This window comes from Cyclopterus lumpus, chromosome 10 (genome assembly GCF_009769545.1).
Source record: "Cyclopterus lumpus isolate fCycLum1 chromosome 10, fCycLum1.pri, whole genome shotgun sequence".
NCBI classification, from domain to species: Eukaryota; Metazoa; Chordata; class Actinopteri; order Perciformes; family Cyclopteridae; genus Cyclopterus; species Cyclopterus lumpus.
The window spans coordinates 20724223-20748280 of record NC_046975.1 but is presented as its reverse complement, the minus strand read 5'-3'; the positions used below and the strand labels follow the sequence as shown (position 1 = coordinate 20748280).

The 24058-nt window shown below is 42.6% G+C and overlaps 1 protein-coding gene across 1 annotated transcript in view; it reads left to right on the top strand.

Annotated features, from left to right (window-relative positions):
• Positions 1-24058, top strand: part of pdgfc (platelet derived growth factor c) — a gene marked incomplete at its 5' end in the record, with an annotated part of 41692 nt that overhangs the window by 6627 nt on the left and 11007 nt on the right. Inside the window, one exon of the mRNA XM_034543003.1 lies at positions 20542-20734. Within this exon, the coding sequence (XP_034398894.1) occupies positions 20542-20734 (193 nt within the window). The remainder of the gene's footprint in view (positions 1-20541; positions 20735-24058) is intronic.

The window sequence follows — 24058 nt, the reverse complement described above, 5'->3', positions numbered from 1 at the left end:
TAACCCTCGGACCTGTTGTGGGTCAATAACACGCCCGGTACAAAAGGACTTAGGACTTTAAGGGTCAAGAACATTTTCCTCAAAACAGATGCCATTTTCATTAAATAAATGGTAAAATGACACAGTCACCCAAACGCCAACCAACGTATCCCTCAAAAACATATTCAGCATGACGTATCACATTTCCATTTTTGGTTAATGATCAATAATCTTCTTTAAGAGGTGCATCGGAGTTTGCGTATAACACAATGGTGATTCATGTGCATTTTTCATTGATACCACTGCATGTCAAGGCGAGTAAACTGTGTTTATCTCGAAGCTAAGAAATATACAAATGATGATAGTGTGAAGGGGGAAAAAAAGAGAGAGAGAGCTCTGAAAGGTTGTTTGATGGACTGTAAATGCTGGCAACCATGATTATCGTTCCGGTTGTTAAAAGAAACCTCCAAAACAGAGGCTTCCATTGATAAGGCAATTTAATCAACTTGAGGGTTTGACACGTTGCCAGTATATGGGCTCTGTTTTTACACAAACCTCAACTCGTCCTGTGAGAACTTGGTTCTCTTGTGGCAACTGGGATTCCGCTGGACAAAAAAAAAAAAAATGTTGGCAGCGAGATGAGCTGACCTCGGTTATCGCCTCTGGAGGGCACGTCTGCATTGCTTGGCAGATGTCATCACCTCCTATCGGAGAGGTATTTCAAAAGGGTCCTGTAGTGACTCGACTCTTCATTCCAAACGGGCTTCGTGGGCCCTCAAGCTCGCGACTGACTGACAGGGAGCTTGACCCGGATCAAGTGCTGAAGAACCCCCACAGCTGGGTCTTTCGAAACGGAGTAGGAGTTTCTTGGGGACCAATTTATAGGGGAGGTAGAGTTCCTGAATCAAGCGCCATAAAAGTTAATTGAGACCCGACTGCTCGACACATTGTTAATGAGTGCCAGTTTCTAATGGCCACATTGTTAATGCGTCATCCCTGATAAGCTCTAAATAAGATGGTCAATTAAACGTGACCAACATGTGCATATTTGCCCATTATTTGTGGTCCATTCTGTTCCTATTGGTTTTGACCTGTATTACACCATCCGTTCTATAATGACTCCATTAATTGAACAACTTAATCATTCTAAAAATAAAATCCTGTATAATTCTCTGAACTTTTATTCATTCCGAGACAAAAAAAAAAAAAAAATTTAACAAGATTATGTGACCGCCTACATTTATTACAGTCTGTCGCCCTGCAGAACCATATTTTCTAATATAATAAGGAGTTTGTTGCATTTCTCCTGGAATCCCACATACACTGTAGACCACGTAGTGCTTGATAGCAGAAGGCTCAGAGGTCATCGCGTGCACACCCATCAATATGGCATTAACAAACTCAACACTTATCTCTCTCTCTCCTGTGTCTCCCTTCCTCTTCGTCATGACACATAAATGTCCTGGCATCTGTAACCGAGCTACTGGATTCATCCGATGCAGCAGAGACATTTCACGGTTATCAGGCACCATCATTAATGGTGCTAATTTTAGAAAAGCAGCAGCGAGAGTTACTGATGCTTGAGAAGCGTCACGCGGTTTAGAGCCCACACTCCTCAGTGCAGATACGATATGCATGTCTAGTTGGGAGGAGAATAAAAAAAAAAAAAAAGGGAAATGTGACTGTAGTTGCAGCTTTTTATGAACTTCAAAACATTGCAAAAATAAAAAGCGTGCGCCGCGTTTACAGGAGGCATCATGGGGCATTTAATGCTCCTTGGAATGTGCTCGGTTAAGCTAAGATAATACGCTTAATCAATAACTCAATGAATGCCACGATACATTTGAAACCCCATCATGTATTCTACACAGTTACTGCTCAGGTTTGTGTTCAATCGGATCTTAACACAGAAAGGAAGTACAGATGGTGACTTGCTTGTCAATTGTTGGTACTAGTACTAATATGAGGAATTTATACTTTACTTGAATATTTCCATGTTACGCAACATTATCTGCTCCACTACATCTTGGAGGTGGAATATTGTACTCCTTTATCCACTCCATTTATCCGACAGCTTTGGTTCCTTGCTACTTCCTGTCCAGTGAAAGCCACGTGTCTCCAGAGGTGTTGATTTTGAATGTTGAAGAATGAAGTGTTTCCTTTACGTGTTCTCCAATTCTCCAAGATATTAAGCTAAATAAACTACTTTTTAAAAAAAACCTCTTAGATCTTGTTTGAAAGGTTCTTATGTAGCGTGTGGTGCATCATCACTCAAACAGTGTTTGTGGATAAATGTTTTCCATAAGCCAAAATACTTACAATACTAACCCCCATAAGTCATGCATTCCCATGGAAATCAAACCACCACTGTGTCTTTATGTGCCATCGGAGGAGAGTGAGAAAAGTACCAGAAGCTATTAAATAGAGACGTGAAATATCCCAGCTCTAATGCATTTGGGGCGGGGTGGAGGAGCACACCTGTCCCAGTAATCATCGGCATAGCTCCTTCCCATGCTGGCTGGATTATGTCACCTAGCACATGGCGAGATGTGATACACGACACTATGCCAGTGGCATACAGACACGGTAACCCAATCGCACATACTATTTTAAGAATGTATGGCTTTTCCCAAAGCACAAGTGTGTTGTCGGTGCAGACTGGATACGACATGCTTACACTCGGATCCCCATGGGAGGGTATCCATTTCTATGGCCCAAATGGAATGAAAATGCACATTACTTATTACAACTTTTGACTGACTGTGTGTGTGTGAGTGTGTAGCTGTCTGCACAGGATCTCCAGCAATCTCCATTTAATAAAATAAGGGGGGAAATTGCCTCTTACCCAAGCCAGCTCCTCAATAATACAGGATTGTCCGTGGTGCTGGAAAAGGCTTCGTCTTGGAGCCACTATCTTGGTATAGCGTCTATTGCTTGTGATCTGGAACTTTGCCATAAATAACACTCACTAAAAAGGGCAGTTGATACCGGTAATAGAGGACACAATGTAATACAATTCAATGATTTCTCGAAAATTACTTATTGAATGGCCGGGGTATACATAATATCCTGATATTTGGCTTTTGCCTTTTCTGTTCAACTCCCACGTCTTCATTGAGGAAACTGTTGCGTGAACGCGACGCAACGTGTAATCTGTAACTTTGTTGCGCCACGAGGAGCTGCTGTCCTCGTATGACGTAAAAAAAAAATGATTAAGAACTTGGCAGCCCTGGCTGGATTTACTGGAAGAATGCACGTGATTCATTCAAACAGCTTTACGCCGAAACACGTTGACTCTTTCAGTAAGATCGGTTGGAAATGCCTGGTTGTTTTTCACATTTTTTTCCTGAGACATCTAGTTGACCGATAAAGGACAGCAGCAGCCCTCTTTCTAATGGTCCTCGCGAGTAGCTGGTTTTTCCCTGCGCCCTGTACGCTTAACGCATATACGACTTGATAGGGAATCTGATCCTGGTTGTGGTTACACTTGGTGTGTGGGAGGAAAACGGTTCAGTACCTAGATGTTGCGTGGCTCGGCACCAGTTGAGGAATACAACATATGACAAATCCAGTCAAGTGGTGAAAAGCACTGGAAAGTTTAAAGAGCATCCGGAATTACACAACTACACTAGATAGTGTAGTGGGAGCATGTCAAATATGCTTTAAGCTGGAAGTAATGTGATATATGCTGCCAGTTGGTTGAGAAAGGTCTATTTAGGGTTGTACAGCTGGACCCTTAAGTAGAAACAAGACAGTGTCTTAAAATAGGAAAAAAGAAAGGTCTTAAAATGTAAAATAAAAACAAAATGTGTTCATTCAAGGCGTTTTATCTTGAATGTCAAAGATTGTGTTCTTGGTCTGGAATGAGTGAGTCTGTGTTTCCGTCCAGCTGATGATTAACGTGACACAAACTGGGCAGGTCGCCACACAAGTCTGCATTAGGAAAAAGGAAAACATGGGTGTTGTCGTTGTGTTTCCGCGCCTTGGCACATTTGCTGGATGTTGATGTGCACACACACGGTTGCTGTCTTCTGTTCTGCCAGCAGTGGTTTTCAGATTGATCTGCCTTCGTCGGGGCCTAAATCACACACTCAAAACATTCAGGGCTGAGACAACATCGGTGTACACGGAAAACCTTTTAGATGTTCACACCCCCAAACATAAAACAAAACAACACAAATCAAATCAAGGAAAAAGACCTGTTGGTACCATTTGCCTAACCGTTCGTCCATGCAGTATCTGCTCATATTAAATCAATAATATAAAAAGAGATGCATGTTCTTCCTTCAGAATACAACGGGCCTGAGAAGAATTTAAAACATTTCACTGGCTCTCTTCATGTCTTTCCAAGACCTTTTTCACTTGAAATGACACCTTCCGTCAGAAGGGTACGACAGGTTACCAACTAGTAGAGAAGGTGTTAATCCCCCTCACCCCCTCTTTCTTCTTTTCCCTCCATATCTTACATCTGTTCCGCTGCCTCTTAATTAGGGCTTTTACAGACGACGGCAATAAACCGCCTCCCCGGAAACCACGGCAACTAACGAGACGCCATTGAAAAGGCGGATCTTTCACACACCATTTGTCAAAATCTATCTTTACACGTCGTGCCTGGACAGCCAACATCTTTGCAACACTTTGTCCACTGTAACAACTCCTGTTACCATCTCCGGCACACTTGAGTGTAACATTTGGCAATATCCTTTATTCAGGTCTCTGCTCTGCCGGTCCCATGCTCCATCTCCAACACACACCCAGGGTTGCCAGTTCTGTGTGACAAAACCAGCCCAATGGCCAATCAAAACCAGCCCAATGGCCAATAAAACCAGCCCAAAAACCAACCCAATATCAGAACTCAAAATATGCCCGTGCCAAACCATATACACTGCTTTTAAAGTCCAACAGCATTGCTATCATTGCCAAATGTATTGTAATATCTACAAAGTAACACCAAATGTTTAGTATGCCAGCATTAAAAGCAGTTTTCCCTAAACAGTTATTTCACCTAGGTCCTAGGTCCTTATTTAAGATATTCATGTAATTTGCATGCAAAATAGGTCTACCCGAACCAGCGGACAAAAAATTCAACCCGCGGCAATACTTTAAAAGTAGTCCAATTCCGCGGGAAAACCGCGGACCTGGCAACTCTGCACACACCTGATATAGGGGCAAGACCCATTTACCCCTGATCCACTGCAGCTGAGGCTAATTCCCTAGCCTCTTCCCAGGACCTATTCCCTGAGCCACTCCCCCCCCCCCCCTGCAGCTGAGCCTAACCACACCCCAGCCGTCCACCTTCACACCTGTTGACAGGCCTGAGCCTCAGACCCCGTTTACACAATGGGAAAACGCATATATTTTCATGCGTTTTGGCCTTTCATTTACACAAAAACTGAGGTTTTATCACGGAAAACGATCATTTCTAAAAACGCCGGCCAAATTGGAGATTTCTGAAAACTCAGTTTTTGTGTTTTAGGTTGTCAAACGTCACAGTATGCGACTAAAAATGCTTCACGTCATGTGAGCGTCCTATGTTTACAGTTAGTTTACTTAGGCTACTGATCATGGATGGTGTCAAGGTAGTGCTCATTTGTACGTTAATGCAAACCCTTTTGGCCTGTTTGTATTTACAAACACAACAGATTTTTTACATCAAGGAGCAGAGGCGAAGAACTGCACGGAGGTCAGCAGTCCTTCTTCAGCTTTCTATACTCCCAAGACGTAGGTACATTGCCTGCCAACGAAAAGGAAGTTGATCGTGTTTTTCATAGTTGTTGTTGGTTTTGAGAATTCTGATTGGTTTGCATGTCTTTATCCTTCTCGTTACACTGCCGACTACAGGTTTGGCATAGTTATGATGGCGCCCGGGGGCGTATTTATGCGGGTATAAACAGAAACTTGAAAACGACCTTGTGTGTACAACGTTATTTTTGAAAACGGAGGGGCAGAAATATTCGTTTCTGTAAATATCCGGCTATGTGTAAATGTGGCCTCAGATTTACCGAGTTGGTTTGTTTTCTGGCGCAGTATGCGGCATCAGATGCTCGCGGTGATGGATTTTCTCAGGCAGATCATTGACATGTTTGGATGCCGTGGACATGAAGCATTTTTTCCACCGCTCTCTTGCTGCCAGTATTCCTGTTAATACGAACGGAGTCAATTCGTCAATCTGATCTGACGAAGCCTTCTTTTTTCGCTTACAGACACAGAAGAGAACAGAAACGCTCATTAGCTCCGTAGTTACATATCATTCACTGTATCACATGCCATTTCCTTTCAGGGAGCGCACCGAAGCGTATTCGGATATTCCCAAACACCAAGCATTTTGAATAATGAGACCATAATTTAAATTCACAGTAATGCGATCTTACGCTCGTCATAATGTGGTCATTAAAAATGTAAATAACTACTATTTTTAAAAAGCCCTGAGAAACGATTGATAGTTTAGAGAATCAAACAAATGATGGTACATTGAAGACCACCCATATGATAAATATAATAAAAATAAAGTTTTTTGGGGTACATGACAAAGGCGATTGTCCTCATTCAGTGCCACATATGGGCTATTGTTATTATTTCAGGCCTATGGTTGTAATAACCCTTTACTCCATACAGTGTTGTATGGAGGATTAAAAGAAAAACAGAAAGGAGTCGACTTAAAGTGCTTAGAATTTACACAAATAACAATTTTGACGCTATCAGATGATAATTGATTCGTTCCCCTCGGGTCACTTATTGCTAGATATTGTACTCATAGTCATAATTAAAGTATTGACAAATGCTTATTGTGAAAAAAGAAGCATTCATAATGGGGCAAACAAATTATCAGCTTATTACGTTGACCTTTTTCCCAGCCGACATTGTTTTGGCTTGCTCCTAGCAGGTGTAGTTGATCACATTGAAACCGACTGGCACCGATAATTAAATGACTTTCTCCGGGGCTTTTCCCGGCTGTGACAAGTCCGAACAAACTGAACCAAAAACAAATGATTACCGAATTGTAGGATAAACGGTGGTTAGCTAGCAGTAAAAAAGACACGAGATTATGCACGTAACGCAACTTTGGTTACAACCCTCCAAAATGAGTAACACTGCTCTAACGCCGCCCAATACTGACTTTACTCTAAAGGCACATTATGTAACGTATATATAATAATTCGCTACAGTAATTGTTTTTGTGCAGCGAGACAATGCAGATACATCATCATCTTCTAAAAATTGATTTCGGAGAACGTGTTTGCGAAGAGTTACTTATTTACACATCCAGTGTAAAACACGGATAATTTCTGGCTACTTAGCGAAGCCCCAATATTCATTCTTCTTTCATCTCCGTTTTGTTCTCCACTAACCCCTGAGGGAAATATCTGGCTCTCTTTCTGTTGTTTTGTGGAGTGCTGATTCCTTTGATCTATTGTTGATGACAACATATTGATTGGAGCACCTCCCGGGTATAATACTAATTCATTTGTATAATGAGTCAATAAATATTCATTCTTGGTGGTCTAATATGCAACAGCTTTTCCTGATCAGCCAACCAACAATTCACGAGTCAGTAATGCGTTTGATTTATTAGAAACAAACTCTTAAGGTCCTCATATCCATGCTAATTACTGGTTGCTGCTGGCCCCAAGCCTAAAATATTTACCCAGATGTACAAATCCACTTTCTGCACGCACTGGAGAGGACGGTTTTGTTTCAGGAAGTAATTACACAACTATTGTTCCTTAAGTGCAGCTCCATGAATATTCATGGTTTCCAAAGATAAAATAACAATAACAACATCGTGCAGTTTATGTTTAGATGCAAACGGACACACATGATTGAAAGGCTTTCTTTATGAGGGGCTTGGAGGCCTTGTGGGAAACAGTGGACTGTCAGAGGCTTAATGACCTGTGTAGATTATTAAAAAAGGCAAACTGGGAGCTAAGTGCTCGCCATTAATTTGTCGTTTCTCAAAACAACTCGCGAAACAAACCGCATACAAATGAGACTCACTGAGTTTGGTGACATCACATCCGTCCTGAGCAGATATCAGTCACGATGACGAGTGTGTGTGGAAGATGTAAAGGTGATTGATCGGAGGTGAAACATGGGGGTTACTTTCAGTTCAGGTGGCGTGATTAAATTCCCCCGGTTAATAAGATACTAATGGTTTGATGAGTTGCAATAACATCTAGAGCAACTGATTACATACCACTGGGTTTATTAAACGCTGTGCATGAATCCCAATCACTTATTTTTTTTTCTCCATTACAGCGGCAGGTGTTTAATTCAGTTGGTGGAGGTGTTTATTTGGAGCTTGCTTGCTGGCTTCATATTATTTTACTTAATTAGTCTGAAACATTTGGCATATTTTTTTGGGGGCCGTTAAACTACGGTAGAAGTTGAAGTAGAAGAAGTATTTTCATTTTATTTTTTATTTTGTTTGTTTTTTTCACAAACAAATGTCAATATAAAAACGAAAACATGTCTAAGTAAAGAACAACTTATATTATTTTGAATGAATGAAAGCTACCTTTCATGATGATGTCCCTATTTATTTTAACTCTGATTGGTCAATTGTTTCCATAATTGGTTGGTCAGTTTTCTCGGGGTTGATGGGTAGCCATCAACACCAAACCTATATATAAATTGCAAATCTGACCTTTTGGATGCCACTATAGACTTTTAGAGCCATGCATCTGTTTTAAATGTCACACTGCTAACTTCATAAACAACTTTTGAACTAAATCATATTTGACAACAACTATTTCAGAGGCCCTATTTGCTTTATAACGCCACTGTTATTCGTGGTATTGTCCCATGATATCTCATTGTAAGCTTTTACACATCAATTCATTTTACCAGGACTAACATCATCGAGATCAATGACCTTTCAGTACCTGTGAATCAAAGATATGCCAACGCAACCAACTGTTGAGGGTCTTTCACACAAAGGCACAACTGCGCTCTGAAACCAATTATTTCCAACGGCTTGTGCGATGCGATGTGCACCGCGCAAACCTCGTAAAAAGGCACTTAAGGACTGTCGGGGTCAAGGCCGTACTATTGCTATAGGATCAGTAAGAGTAAAGAGGGAGAGATGAGGCAATTCAGTGAAAGATACAAATGTTCAGAGGTCCTAACTTAGCTTTCTAAAACGTTCATACACACACAACAGTTGCTATCGTGTTTTGATACACAAAAACCTTTTACGAAGCCCTCGGACCCATCGTGAGCTGCTCTGTGAGCGACATTGCAATTACACAATAATTGTATTCCCTCTCTTTTATGGGAATTTATCTGCAGACAGTAAGTCCCTGCTCTCGCCTGCAGACGTTTCCCCCCTCAGAAACACCCTCATTTCATTTTCTAATCCTCAAATTGCTACTCGTGTCAACTCTGAACATCCAGGTACAAACTTGCCGGGTTGTAGCAAAGCCAAGCCTGTTGGCGAGTTGTTATGGGATGGTGTGCACGGACATTGTTCCCTAGAGTTTGGAGGGTATGCTTTCGGTTTGGTTTTGGCATTGATGCTGGAAAGCGATGGAGCGGGTGGGTGCACGAGGGGCGACCTGAATTATTAGCAAAGGAAGCTTTTGACCAGTGGGGTTCGTCAATTTGAGTCCCGTGAGAATTTTCGGGCAGTGAATTAGACACACTCCTCACCTTCTTTCAACAACTGTCGTCACAGTGCATTTGACCATAGCCCAGAAACCGTGGCTGTAGTGGGAAGCTCAGCAAATCCTCCCTTGGTAAATAAAGGGTTGAAAGGAATATACTTTCATTACCCTGAGTCCTGCACTGCAACTCTCCTCTAGACAGCCGGGCCAAAGAGGTTAGTGGGGTTAGTGGGGTGGCAGAGTAATTAGAGATCCGGGGCAACCCGCTTAAAGAAATCGATCCGTATCTGGAGGCACCAGAGAATGTTACTCTTAAACTGACACAATTGAAATGTTCTTTTCCGTGTCTCCTTTACTGTTATTTGGATTAATCATTCAATTTGCTACAGCTGAACATCTCCTCAGACCTTTTGAAGGCTTTATAAGATTTGCTTGCATTGCTCCAAGCTTCTTAAAAGGGTTGTTCAGAGGTGTTATGTCTGCTATGTCATTTCTTTTTTCGGGGGGGTGGGTGGTTGCAGGAATTACGGACAAGCTTGTTGTGATTGCATGGATATTACTTTGGGGGCTACAGTGCTCTAATTTCTTAAGAGTCAACACATCCAGTACAGCGAGCATTGATATGCCTCTGTTACTTGGATTTTTAGGATTTAAGATAAGATTAAAGTAATGGAATAAGGGGAGGACGGAGTGTAAATGTGTCCGTTCTCCAAGTTACAACCTAGTTCTATTGAGATTCCAGCTCAGATCCCTTGAGAAACCATTAGCTGGGAACCCTATTGACCTCTTCCAAACTTCACTGCAGCATTGATTGTTTCCGTCTTATATAGCCGGGGAGCTACAAAGGGGATCGTGATCAGCCATCAATCCTCTCCGCTATACGTTCATTGCAAAGACCACCGTCTTTGATCAGTCTTAATCGCAGTGTCTGGATCTGGTACGGCGAAGCTGTCCTCCAATCTGGCCCGCCACAGATCAAACTGTAATTTTCTCCAAAACATCCAGCTGTCCAGCTCACAGATGTGACTACAAAGCAGCCTGCAGCTTCCGTCCACAGCTGCGGAGAGAAGTTTAAAAAAGATGTGGTTCGTCTGTCAACGCCTGGTTCCCCAGCCAGAAGGGGAAGTTAAGTTAGGCCTGTCTGCAGTTTGTGGGAAACATCTCACAGCCTTTTTAACTTCTCTTTTTGGTGCTAAACTATCATTCCATCTACGTAATAATTAACTTTGATTTTGACGGACGACAAGGAAAATGATATATTAGTCAACAAATCAAATACAAAAATGTGCATTTAAGATTATTGCTCCTTATTGAAGGCTTTAACGACTGCCTTTGTTTTAAACTTTTGTCTTAAACCGTGTCTCCAAGAGATCACTCGTTTATCATTGTCAGTAGTATTGTGATGACATTTGAACATGACATTAATTGCTGCCGTGTTTTTCTTTTTTTATGTGGTGGCAATTTCTCTTTTAACACCCATTCATTTTCTTATTTATTTTGTTTAAAAACAAATTAGTTTGATGCTAGCTGAATTCCGCCTCATAAATAAGGCAATAGGCAGATATTCTGCCTCATGAATAAGGCAATAAGGAGATATTTAATAAAAACAAGTATATTTATACAGATATGCACTTCAATTAAGACAAACTACATTTGCTTGTTGTACTTCACTTTTTCTGTAAAGGAAAGGGGGGTAACGCTGAGGTTAAATGGATTTATTGTTCATGCTGATGTCGGTGCTGATATTGTCTAAATCTAGCTAAGACGCAGAATACCAGAGGGTCAACAAAAAGAGACGGCTCTAGTGAAAACACTGACACTCAATCTTCCTTTCTCTCGATGACAAACAAGTGTTGGCACTAATTGGAGGCTCCGGGAAACGATTCGTGGGGGCCGGAGAGCGTCGTAACCCGAGGAGAGGCTGTTGTGTGGTGGCGAGTTTCAGTCGCCGAGCTGAAACGCGCCTGAGAAGTTGAAAGGCTTCGGTGGAGCTCCGGTGTGTGTGTGTGTGTGTGTGTGTGTCTGCTTTTCAAACGCCACCCCCCCCCCCCCCCCCCCATGTGCTCACACACTCATTTACAAGCTTGCAGCTGTGACTTTACAAAATCTTATCGCAATTTGTAATCAAGTGTCAGATAGCACATTGTGCATTAAGGGGTACGTTTCATAACAGTTATGGAAGTTAAGTCCTTCGTGGGCTCGAGGGCTTCTGATGCTATTCAACTCAGGCTATTTTTACCAGGATGATTAAATAGATGACGGCATGTGTTTTACGATATGTCTTATGTTCACACATATTACGATACAGTTTACAATATGTTGTAATCCTAAACCGAACCTCGCACTAACCTTAATAAACTAAGTTATTAAAAAAAATGTAACGCTTTACATCATGAACGTGCACGTTGTCCCCAGGATGTGACATTTACTTTACCAATGACCCAAAATTATGCTTTTCATCTGCAATAACTGGTCTTTAGTCTAAAATGTGTCCCTTAAGGTAGCCTAGAAACACACACACACACACACTAGTGGTATCGGGGCCATCGGATATGATCTGCAGATGTTTTGCCTGTGCAGCAGATGCCAACAGATGTCGTAACGATCTGCCCTGCAAGATTCTTCCTGAGCAGGTCTGGCCTCCCTGTAGATAGAGGGGCATAGAAATGGAGCATTTCATAGCGGGGATCAATAAAGTCACATTATTACACGGGCAAAACCAAGGGGCTCAGCCCTTTCAGAGCTGGGACTGATTTATTTTCCTGTGACCTTTGACATCTTCACTTAAGGGGCCTTCACGGTTCATATTTGTCCACCTGTTGATGACATGACTGGGCGTTCCAGAGGTCTAAAAAGTGAAGTCGACAGCCGTACTCTGGCCAGCAAATGCGAGTTATTAGTGTGAAGTTTGCATTTCTTTTTATCCACTTTCTGTGTAAAAAGGGGAGGAAACGGCTTGTCTGAGAGCGCTGCTACTGTTTGTCTTAACGGATCTTCACAGGTCTCGTACTCTTTCCGGCATGCTCGTATCTCCCATCGTGACCAGTGATGTCATATATGTGTCATGGGTCTCATCACTCAAGGACACAAACTGTTCTCCTCCATCATCCAAACCTCTGTTTCGGTCTTTTGGAGGCAAAGCAGGTTAACAGGTTATTTTCTATCCCTCGAATGCTGTAAATCCTGGTAAAAAAAGTCATTTGAAAGTATTTGTATTAAATAGATATTCATACCGTAACTATGTTCTGTATTGTGGAGCAGTTGCAGACAATAGGAAAAGTTAGTATCGGTGAGCCCCCTAGAGGTTGGGCGTGTTACTGGAGCTTTCATAATATCAATTACTGGAGTTTAATTTTAAATTTAAGTTATACCAATTGTAAATTATTGGAATTAGACTGAGTAGAAGTCGCAGATATTTACTTTACAATAACTGATTCACTAAAACAGTGAGTTGGATGATGACAGTGATGCTTCTGTGCAAGTAAGCCAATCAGGACTGTTGATCATTTATTAAAACTATTAGCTTCATAATTTATTTAATTAGTGAGAAAATGTTCCATTGTGACATATTTCAAATTGCAATAAATTAGTGATGTAGAAGTCTGCTTGGGGGGGGGGGGGGTGCTGCTCAAGTTGTTGGTGGACACTGTGATCAATATTATCTGTGACGTTCTGCCATGTGAGGAGATAAGCAATATTATAAAGCTTTGACCTTGCTGTCAATCCCATTGTATTCATACTTATTATGGTAATGAGTACACCGTACGTACATTGTATACATAATGTACACGGGACATGCATGTGATGAAGACAAAGTCAACCAACTTTCATCACACTATATACCTGAATACATAATATAATAGAGGATATTTTGTGTAGTGCAACTCAGAAGGGAGAACAAATGATGGCATTGTAGGTTTCTGCAAACTAAGGCATACGTTAAATATCAATGTTTCTGAACTAAAAAATATGTTTTATATCACGCTTGCGAAAACACAAAATGCCAAGTTTTAATGTTATGGATCGATTGGTTTGGTTAAAACTAGAAAAAAAAAGAACGTAAGTTAATGTTTAGTTAGCCCTTATGTTTAGTTTCGCTTTACGCGGGACACGAACGGCAGCCTCCAGAGTGAAAGTCCACCACGCGTCCCATAGTAAACATCCTCGCTTGTTACCATTTAACTTTTTATACAACGTAACGTCCGGTCGCTCAATATAATTAGCTCACTCCAAATGCAAAAAAAAATGTAGACGTTGGACGTATCAGTCGTCATGCCAATATTTCATCCTGAAGACTTGGTTGTGTATTAAAATTAACTCGATGCCTGAGTGTGAGCTCCTGCTACATTTCAACAACCTCTGCGGGGGGAATTTGGCGCGTCAAACCTTTCACACCTGCTTTCCGCGTCAGCTCAACACACAGGAGCATGTGCAGAAGGGTCCCACGCAGCCAAATTATTTCTTAACGGTATGAAAGATTCCCGTGCCGTGTTTCAGCTCCTTTTTTCTTTTTTTTTTTTGCCCGACTGAATTGCAAACCCAAAAGCAATAAATATCCGAACCAGGGTGGTGAATTTACTGCACCTGCAGTTACCGCTGCGCCGTCTTAATAGGCGACGGACGGCGGAGCGATTTTGCATTGAGCCCGAAAGGCGTGCGACCAAAAACAAATGTAATTCTTTGTTTGTTTCATCGCCTGACCAAATTAGCTTCAACTTTGTTGCTCGGGGGGGGCCTCGCAATACATTTTGATCAGCAGGCAACAGAAAAACAATCTGGATTTAGTGTCCCGGTGTCTCGGCTGTCGATTACCGGACAGGAAGTGGCTGTCGCGAATGGTTATCCGTGATGCGCGAGGCTGCTGGGAGAACACGATGTAGCCCTTAATGTGTGAAGATAACAACGTGGCTAATTCACCGGGTAAATACAACCACCATGGCAGTGTCATCTATACCATTTTGATTTGGCTCTTGTAGTTTAACACATAAAAAAAAAAAAAGAAGTTTTTTTTGTATTTTAACCAGTACCAGTTGGAGTTGTAAATAATAGCTTTTCACCTTTAAGTGTCTTTAGACCTCACATTTGAGGCAGGCAGAGATATTTATTGCTTTCTCAGATCAAAATGTTCCTACTTTTCCAGAAGAAAGGCATAGTTATGTCTACCAAAAGATAAACTCCAAAGTAGTGGGACACTGTAATGATATCCTGTGTGGAAAGATGAATTTAGTGAGCCTAACAGAAGCCAGAATGAATGGTTCTCATTCCTCTCGGTCTTTTATTTAATTGTTATGAGGAACATGCAGCATTCTGGACAAGGGGGCTCTCATTAGTTAATCTGAGCTTCAGGCCAGCTAACATTTATTAATGCATCTGGGTATGCAATGCACATGTGTGTGCCTGTGTGTGCATGGGCTTTTGTGAGTGTGTGTGTGTGTGTGTGTGCATTCATCTTTTAATACTATACTATAATTTTGCTCCGATGATTAGTAGTAGTAGTATTCAGAATTATCATTCATAAATAATAATCAATGCCCGTGTGCACTCATTTGAACGGAGCGAACATGGTTTTCTCTGCATGTGTGCCGCGTCAGTTTTGTTTTGGCAGGGGAAAGGTTAATGTTTAACAGCATGAATGGTTCACCCACTAACGTGTGAACAAAGCACAATGGCTGCACTGTATAGGCTCCTATTTATTCAGAGTCACTTCCTCCCTTTTAATAGTCGGCTCGACTTTCCTCACAGAGGGGGAAAAAAAAAAAAAAAAGTAGGTCAAGGAAAAGTCATGTTTGAGGTAATTCACTCCAGGGAAACCCGCTCCTCTGATCATTAGATGACATTGGTTAACCCCCGAGAGTGAGGTCACATTCAAGTCAACGTTACGCCCGGCATCCGACCCGGTAGCGCGTCTTGTGCACGGTGGGTGAATCTGAGAAGGGAGGAAGTTTGAAAAGAGAGAGAGAGAGGCATGAAAAGACTATTGTTCGTGATATTGATAAAGAAAAGCTTAAGGAAGGGAATAATAAAAAAGGAAGGAGGCTAGTTTGCGGCCAAGTGAACAAAAGGATACGGATGGTTCATTCTTGAGCTTCTTCGTGCCACGAAGACCTGAACCGGAGAGGAGGAATGCAAACGGGTCGTTCCCCCTCCTGCTGCAATTACGCGTGATGAGTGCGTCGAGGATTAAGCTGGATATTTGCAGACTCTTTTTGGATTAAGCGTGATTTGATCCACGCGGATCTCTGGAAAACCTTTTGCTTTCAAGTCCAGGCATTTTTGTCTGCCCCCCCCCCCCCCCCCCTTAAGAGTCCTTAATAGCAAACATATATTTATAATTTTTTTTATTTTGGCCACTTTGGCCAGTTAATACCACATGTACCTGGTATGTGCAGTACATCTGGACTCGTATGTATCAAATAAACACTCTTTTTTTTTCTTCTTCACATTATTCATTATTTATGTTGGAGCCCACAGTAATGGGGGCGTAATTAAAAAAACATGTCATTGTGATGGAGGGCTTTAATCGCCTGAAAGATATTTGCTTGTTTCCTCCCGAGCCAGCGAATAGACACAAAAGCAGTCAATCAAACCGAGATTAAAAGATCAATCGGCCATTTATTTCCGTATTGTCTTCAAGGAAATCAAATAAATATTGACTGCAGGAGAAACACATTAAGTAGATTAATTTGATTAATCTGATCATGTTGTTATTAACCCCATTAAGAGGGTGTAGTCCTTAACTAAAGAATATAGCTTTCCAGTGCTATCTGTTTTATCAGTGCAGTCTATTTTCTATCCTCAAGGAGCGCATGTGTTATTATTTTTTTAAGTTTTGACTTGCCTGACGATGGTGGTCATTATTTGGTTTGTACTTGAAGCTAAACTCCTCTCAATGTGGTTCACTGAGAAGTCATGACTGGGATTATCTTTGCTTTGAATCTGGCACACCTGGCTCACCACCAGGCCACAATAAAGACATCAAAGGGATATCTGTAATCTGAAGTAATTGTTTTGTTAAGTGTCTTTTGTTGTCATTATGTATTCAGTGGTGGATGCCAGGAGAGTGAGAGAGTGAGTGCGGATGTCATCAAGTTACATCTTGATTCAAAATCAGACGCCATTTCTGTCGAAAACGACCAATAAAAAGAGAAAACAACATGAAAAAGGAGGCAGTCCAAAAAGAAAGTTCACAGACGCCATACACATTTGGGTAAAGCTGGATGTATGTTATGTAACACAGCAGCGGTATCTTGTGTGAAGGCGTATAAATAGCACACCAGTTTTAAGGATATTTGTTGCGCATTTTGAGCTTTTTCACACTCCTATTTTAAGCTTTCCTCATTCACAACTTATCGCATGGAAGAAATTGGCGTATTTTAGTCCTTTTGGTGAGACCAGGCTTAACACACTGCATCGTCCTCCTGTGTTTTCTCCTGTAATTTAAAGTGAATATATATGTGTATATATATATATATATATATATATATATATATATATATATATATATGTGTGTGTGTGTGTGTGTGTGTGTATATATATATATGTATATATATATGTATATATTGTGTGTGTATATATTATATATATATATATATATATAATATATATATATATATATATATATATATATTCATTCATGGTGCTGTAAAACCACCTGGACAAAAACGTATCCATCAAGAGGCTTATATCATTTTATTCCAAAGGGTGTATTTATATATATATATATACACACACACATAGAGACTGTTTTGAAATATGCATACATCAAAAATATATCTCTTTTCGCATTCCAAAGAAAAGAAATACAGCTGACATTTGAGCCCCCGTCTGAAATCAAGAATACATTGTTTCAAAAGTCACTCTGAATTGTAAGTGTTGAGTCTGCCACGTTTGTCAAATTGTGACTGACTTTAAATGACGTAACACTGAGCAGTTGGTTTGCTCACCTCCTTCCAGAGAGTCTCTAAGTGCGACTCCGTCAGACAGCGTTGTTGTCTTTGGAGTCGCACTTAGAGACCAGAGTTTGACGTTACGCAGCTGGGTGAGAGCATGGCACGAACTTAACCTGCCCGTGTTTTTGTTTCTATTGCAAGCAGCAAAAAAAAAAAAGGCCTCTGAATCACCTTAAATTGACAAAATAAAGAGTAATCAAGCTCAAAATGTGTTCCAAATATAAACGTGTCTCACACAGGTTGCACCGGGGAAACGGTTACTCATCCGTTTAATGCACTAACAAACTTCCAGCAGCACGCTCCTTCTCCTGGGTGCATTATTATACTACCTTTTCCGACTAGAACGTTGCCTCGAGTGCTCTGTCTGCACATCGCACATGCAAAGGAAACATGATATTGTATTAATAAAAATGAGTCCAACGCTTAAATGTTTGCAGACGTTCATAAATCTGGATAAAACCCAACTGACGCTTGGTTACCAATGTGCTGGCTAAAAAGTTAACCAAAGGGCATAATGTCCACCTGTACGCCCAGTGTGTGTGTGTGTGTGTGTGTGTGTGTGCTAAACTAGGCTTAACATCGCATTGGAGAGAGTATTTGTGTTCTGCAATCGTCTCGGCTGTGTTGAAGTGCTGATTATACTCAAAGGTTGCTTGTGGATGCTACTTTCTGTTGATTTTGATTGCTTAAAACTTGGAAATACCGTGCTTCTATTAGATGCACCACGTTGACCCCGATGAATAGAAAACAGTCAGCAAGGCTTCAGGGTGTTGTCGTTGCAGCGGTTTTGAGGCTCAGGTGGAAGCATCCCGACAAGGTGAGGAATCCTGATGGGACCCTGAGGGGCGGGGAGTGGGGGGGGCGGGGGCTCAGCGACAAGATTGGTCGCAGTGATTGAATCCTGCAGCCACTGGTCCCAGTGGGCCCCCGAATGGCTTCATGAGAGGGAGCTTGGTGAAATCCATCAGGCAGCGTCGCGCTTGAAGTACTCTGCATTGAGCTAATGTTTTAGATCTGTAGAGCGGTGTTAACAACACGCCCGTTAAACACAGGCCACAGGCTGTACATACGCTCAATGAGGCTATATACACTGTACAGGCCTGTACTGTACATTTGTAAGATCGAGTGGCATCTAGTGGTGCGTAGCATATTGCAACCAACCAAATACCCCTCTCTCCAGGTGTGTTGGAGAAACTGTGTGTTTCCTTCACTTCACCCCAGCGGCCTCTCTGCTTGCATTTCCTAGTGTGTGTGTGTGTGTGTAGGATCTTTTAATGATTGTAGATGTGTTCATTTCAGCGTAGTTTCTGATGGAAAACACATTTTTTGGAGTTCATATTTTGGGCATACTCAACCTGTTTGATTTGTTGCTGTCAGACGGTCCGTCTCCACCTTTTCTTCAAGCGTACGCGCCACATGTCTTACCCTTGAACCCTTGTGTGTATCCAGAGGTGTCAAGTAAGGAAGTATACAAATACTTTACTTAAGTAGAAATGTTGGGGATCTATACTTTACTGGAGTATTTATTTTTCAGACGACTTTTTACTTTTCTACTCCTTACATTTTCAAATATCTGTACTTTCTACTCCCTACATTTTAAAAATAGCCTCGTTACTATTTCATTTTGGTTTGTTTTCATTCCGGTGTTACGGTTTAACAGGCGACTTTCGGCCGAATGCGTCTGTTGTTGTCGTAGTTACGGCAGCTGTTGAGAATAGCGCGAGAACACGTAGCTGTCCTCGCCAATGCCTGTATTGTTTAATTCCTCAATTCAATGTTAAACCTTCTCGTGTACAGTGTCTGGTCTAAACATACCGAGTCTTTTGAGAGAAAGAGTCCACTCGAGTTGAAACGTCGCTTGCTGTTTATGTGCTGAAACAGGAAGTTACCAAATTGCTCTTCCTTTGAAATAAAATTGTTACAAATAAAACATAATCGACTTTGGAGCTTGTTTTGTGCAGAACTCTGTAGTAAAGTAAACCAAAAAAAAGATATGACAAAAGTTACATTTACGGGATTCGAACTCATATCTTTGGGTGGGACAACAGTTGTAAGTCAGGGATCTTACTGCTAGGCCAAGATCATCTGGGCATATATGCAGCTGAAATGGGTAGCCTAGTGCATCCCACATTTTTCAACATAACATTTTAATACAACATTATAGTCAGTATGGCCTTTAGTAAAATGATTATTTTTTGGGGGGGGGGGGGTAGTGCACTATAGGCCCCTGAGACGTGGCTTAAGAGTTTGTCCTTAATGGAAAAAAATTCCCCTTACATTACTTTTACTTTTATACTTTTAAGTAGTTTTGAAACCAGCACTTTTACATTTTTACTTAAGTAAAAAGCTTGAGTTGATACTTCAACTTTTACAGAAGTATTTTTAAACCCTAGTATCTATACTTCTACTTGAGTAATGAATGTGAATACTTTTGACACCTCTGTGTGTATCAGAGCAACGCCCTGATTATGAGCCCAGGCTCCTTTCAATGAAGTTTCAGCGATTTCCATAATGGAATCAATACAAAATTGAAATATCAATAATGAAACATCCCCTTAATTTCTCTTAAATTAGTCCTGTAGATTTCTGTAAAAGCTTCAGAGCCGCTGAGCGTTTTGTTGTTGTCGCGTGTTTGTATATTTTCTTGCATTTGTTTATGCATGTTAAGGTTAAAGACACACCCCAATGGAACAATGATATTGGTTCATCATTTAATAATCCGCCTGTATAAATACTAATACGGTGTTTGAGTTAGAGACAGACGTCGAAGGATGAATAAAGCATTAAGGGAGCATCAATCCGGTGTTCCTTCTTTAAAGTCCCACCTTTTCATATCGGACATCTGCTCAATATTTCATACTGCACCGTCTCTTTCGGCAAAGTGCTTGACATGTCTACGTTTCAAATCTCGAGATTGAATACCAAATAATGCACCTGGGTTTCGAACTTATTCAACCTGCACCAATGAAACTGCTACAAAAACACAATCTGATTTCTGTTTTTTTTAAAAGGAGTGCAAGATTCCCATCAGGAGAAGATCATCACAGTGTCTGGAGAGGGAATGGTCCACAGCCCAGACTTCCCACACACTTATCCCAGGAATACTGTGCTGGTCTGGAGACTCGTGGCGACCAACAACATGAGGATCCAGCTCGCCTTTGACGAGAGGTTCGGTCTGGAGGACCCAGAAGATGGCATGTGCAAGTAAGAATATGTCTCACTCTCTCTATCCTGATTATTTGCAACATATTTGTCAGTGTCCTTTCTTTCTGACTGTCCGCGAACTATAGGCTACTTTTCTGGGCCTATTGTGTGCGAGAAGGTCAGGATACACGGGTCCTTCGACAAAGGTGCCGACCTCCCCAAAAACAAGTGTATTGTTTGAATGGTTTATAGATGTCCCTTTTTAAAAAGACGAGAAAAGGAAGCTTTCGTTGTCTAAATGAAAAGGTTATTGATTTCACTTGATGAGAAGGAAGATCTCCTTCTGAAGGTAGCTGTAGGTTCTCTTTAAAAGTTTTCCTCTGCTCGGCCGTCTCTCGAAGAAATGTCGGCTTCACCGCGTGGCGCGTGGCGGGGGTTGAGACGTGACCTCCCTTGCGTGGCCCGAACCATCTTTCAAGATTTAGAGTGTGTCCATTTGGGAAATTGCCTTTTGGTCTGCCGTAGCAGCTATTGAATATTGAAAACTCCGCAGCAGAGTGATTTATTTTGCCCGGGACGTGGTCCCGATGACATGGTTCAGACCGGCACACCTTCTGACACACACACACACACACACACACACAATGCATCCTCTGCTTTATTGAGGAGTCCACTTTCAATTACTGTCTGGGTTTGCATCGGTTGCCATTCAATTGAAACTGGGATCCCGAGCCTCAAACCATCGATTTACCCTCACTGCATTACGCCCAGTGCCCTGCTATCAATATATCACAGCTGACTGGTTAGCATTGGAGGAGGTAGAGAATTGCTGGGGGGGAGTGTGGCCTCGCTAGTCATTCCTGGAGAGCCCCCTAATGGATGACAGGGTGAATGACAGTGCAAAGCTTTTGCGTCGGACACGGCAGCTGGAGATTAACGTGCATCTTTTGAGAGATCTGACTCCATATTTTGCTCCGGAGTCTGGTTTTAGCTGTCTTCAGGTGCTGCCGTTCAGGATTCATGCCTCTGTTTGACAATATACTTCCCGTATATCCTGCTTTTGGAAAATTGAAAAACGAACCAAAAAAAACAGTCCGCTCGGCGCACGTTGACGAAATGAGGGCGCGGACTGACAACGCTTTGTGCCGTCCGGCCCGCGCAAGACTGAACTAGTCAGTCGTCCTCGGGGGAGAGGGGCGAGAGACAATGACAGCATCCTTTTTTCTTTTTTCTTTTTTTCAGGGTCGGGCCAAGTCATCGCCACGTCTACCGCTCCCACTTTCACATGTTTCACTCCTTCCCCGGGAATGAGGCCCAACAGGGTTTTTGATCGGATCCCGAGATACACGCTCTTGGCAGGGTTGGCAGACAGATGAACGCAGCATGCAATCACAAGCAGAAACAGACATACATTCACAAGTGGATGTGCTTGTCTTTTCTCTCACCCTTTCTCTATCTCTCTCTCGTCCCTCACACACACACTCACATGCACAAGCCTCTGGCCTATAGTCGGAAAATATACACTTCATCTTTCACGTGTGTTAAAACTGAATGTACTGAACTTCATTCCACTGTATTGGCAGAGAGAAAACACACAGTGGTTGTGTCACTGCACAATGTGATGCAAATAAACCGGACGAGTCATCTCCTGCCCAGTGATTCACAGCAATGGAGGAGAGGGGGGGGGAAATGAACAAACAACGGTGGGAGATGTGTTCAGCTTTGGCAGCGACGCCTGGAGCGCCCGGGGGGGGGGGGGGGGGGGGGGGGGGGGGGGGGGGGGGGGGGGGGGGGGGGGGGGGGGGGGGGGGGGGGGGGGGGGGGGGGGGGGGGGGGGGGGGGGGGGGGGGGGGGGGGGGGGGGGGGGGGGGGGGGGGGGGGGGGGGGGGGGGGGGGGGGGGGGGGGGGGGGGACGAGAGGGAAGCCGTGTAGCCGAGATGCTCATCTGCAATTACGTTTGTCCGCGATGAAAAGCATTCTTACCAAAAAATCCACCGGAGGAGAGGCATATTGAAGGGGGATTGGGTCTTGCTGCCGGTTGGCATGGCAGCAGCAGAGTCGTGCTCGACGGGCTCACAGACAGGACTGATCTCGGAGAGGCGTTTCTGCTCTCTGCCTTTTTAGTCTGAAAAGGAGAGGACTAAAAAAAACACACAAAAAAAAAACAGTGTTGGTGTTGCTAATCTGCGTCATGGCCGCGGTGGATGCGGTATCTATTAATAATGCACGAGGAAAAAAACACTTTGTAGGAGAAAAGCTTTGCGAATATTAAACAGCAGTGTGGCCCCTGCGTTGAGCAAGGAAGGCCACGCTTTCTGCCGGTCGTCCCGAACCCGTTCGCCGTGTACTGTACGTTACAGTTCGGTGTGTATGTCGGCGCATTTTGTAAATCTGAGAACCGCTGTTCGACAGGTGATTCTGAACACATGGCGATGTCTGATGATCGAGGGGGGGGTGGGGGGGTGTCGTGCATTATTGATGAGCCATCTGTCAAAAAAAAGCTCTGGAGCTATCTGAGGGCTGGGTTTTCAGAGAGAGGAAGGCTTCTCTCTTCACCGACCTCCATCGAGAAAGGCAGAGAGAGAGAGAAAGCTAAACTCGTATGTTATCCCTTTATTGCCCCCCAAAAAAAACATTTCACGGCAGTTTGGTTTTTGCGCTTTAAAGTCGTCTTTAACATTTGTGCACTGCCAAAAGCATACTTTCAGTTTCACCTTACCCCAATATGTTTGTTTGTGCAGTTACAAACTTCCTGTATGACTTTCCAAATCCCCAAAAAGCCAGCGGAGTCAGTGAATGTATCGCCCCTTCCCCTCCATCTCCCCTTCAGTTTATTTAACATCACAGAAAATCCATTTTTAGTTTCTCTCATGTCCCTCGATGTTGTTTTATTGAAACCAGCTTGAACTGAATCTGTCAAGCCATGCGCAAAATGTAAACAATGTCCTCGGAACCCAAATATCCGAATTGGCAGCGCCGAAAGGGAGGTTAAGCGTGCGTGTTGACGTAAATGGCAAAGTGATTAATCCCAGACTTGCGAAGAGTCGGTTGAAACAAGGTCGGTATTGAATGCAGCCGCTGGTTACGCACAGGTATAAATAATACAGGGCTGAACTCCTGAACCGGTCGTGGCTCGAGGGCAGAGGTCGGTCCACGTTGGCCTCAGCACACCAAAGGAGTCTGGAGCGTGGAACCCTACGCTTCTGTATTATGGGATGGCAGGGTGGCCGGTGCAGAGAGAGAGAGAGAAGAGAGAGAGAGAGACTGTCACATAATCACAGGGTCACAAAGAGTGATCCCCCACGACGAGGGAGATCACACTCATTTTCTTCTTCTTGAAATGATTTAAACCCAATGACACCCATGTATGTTAAATCTAATTTA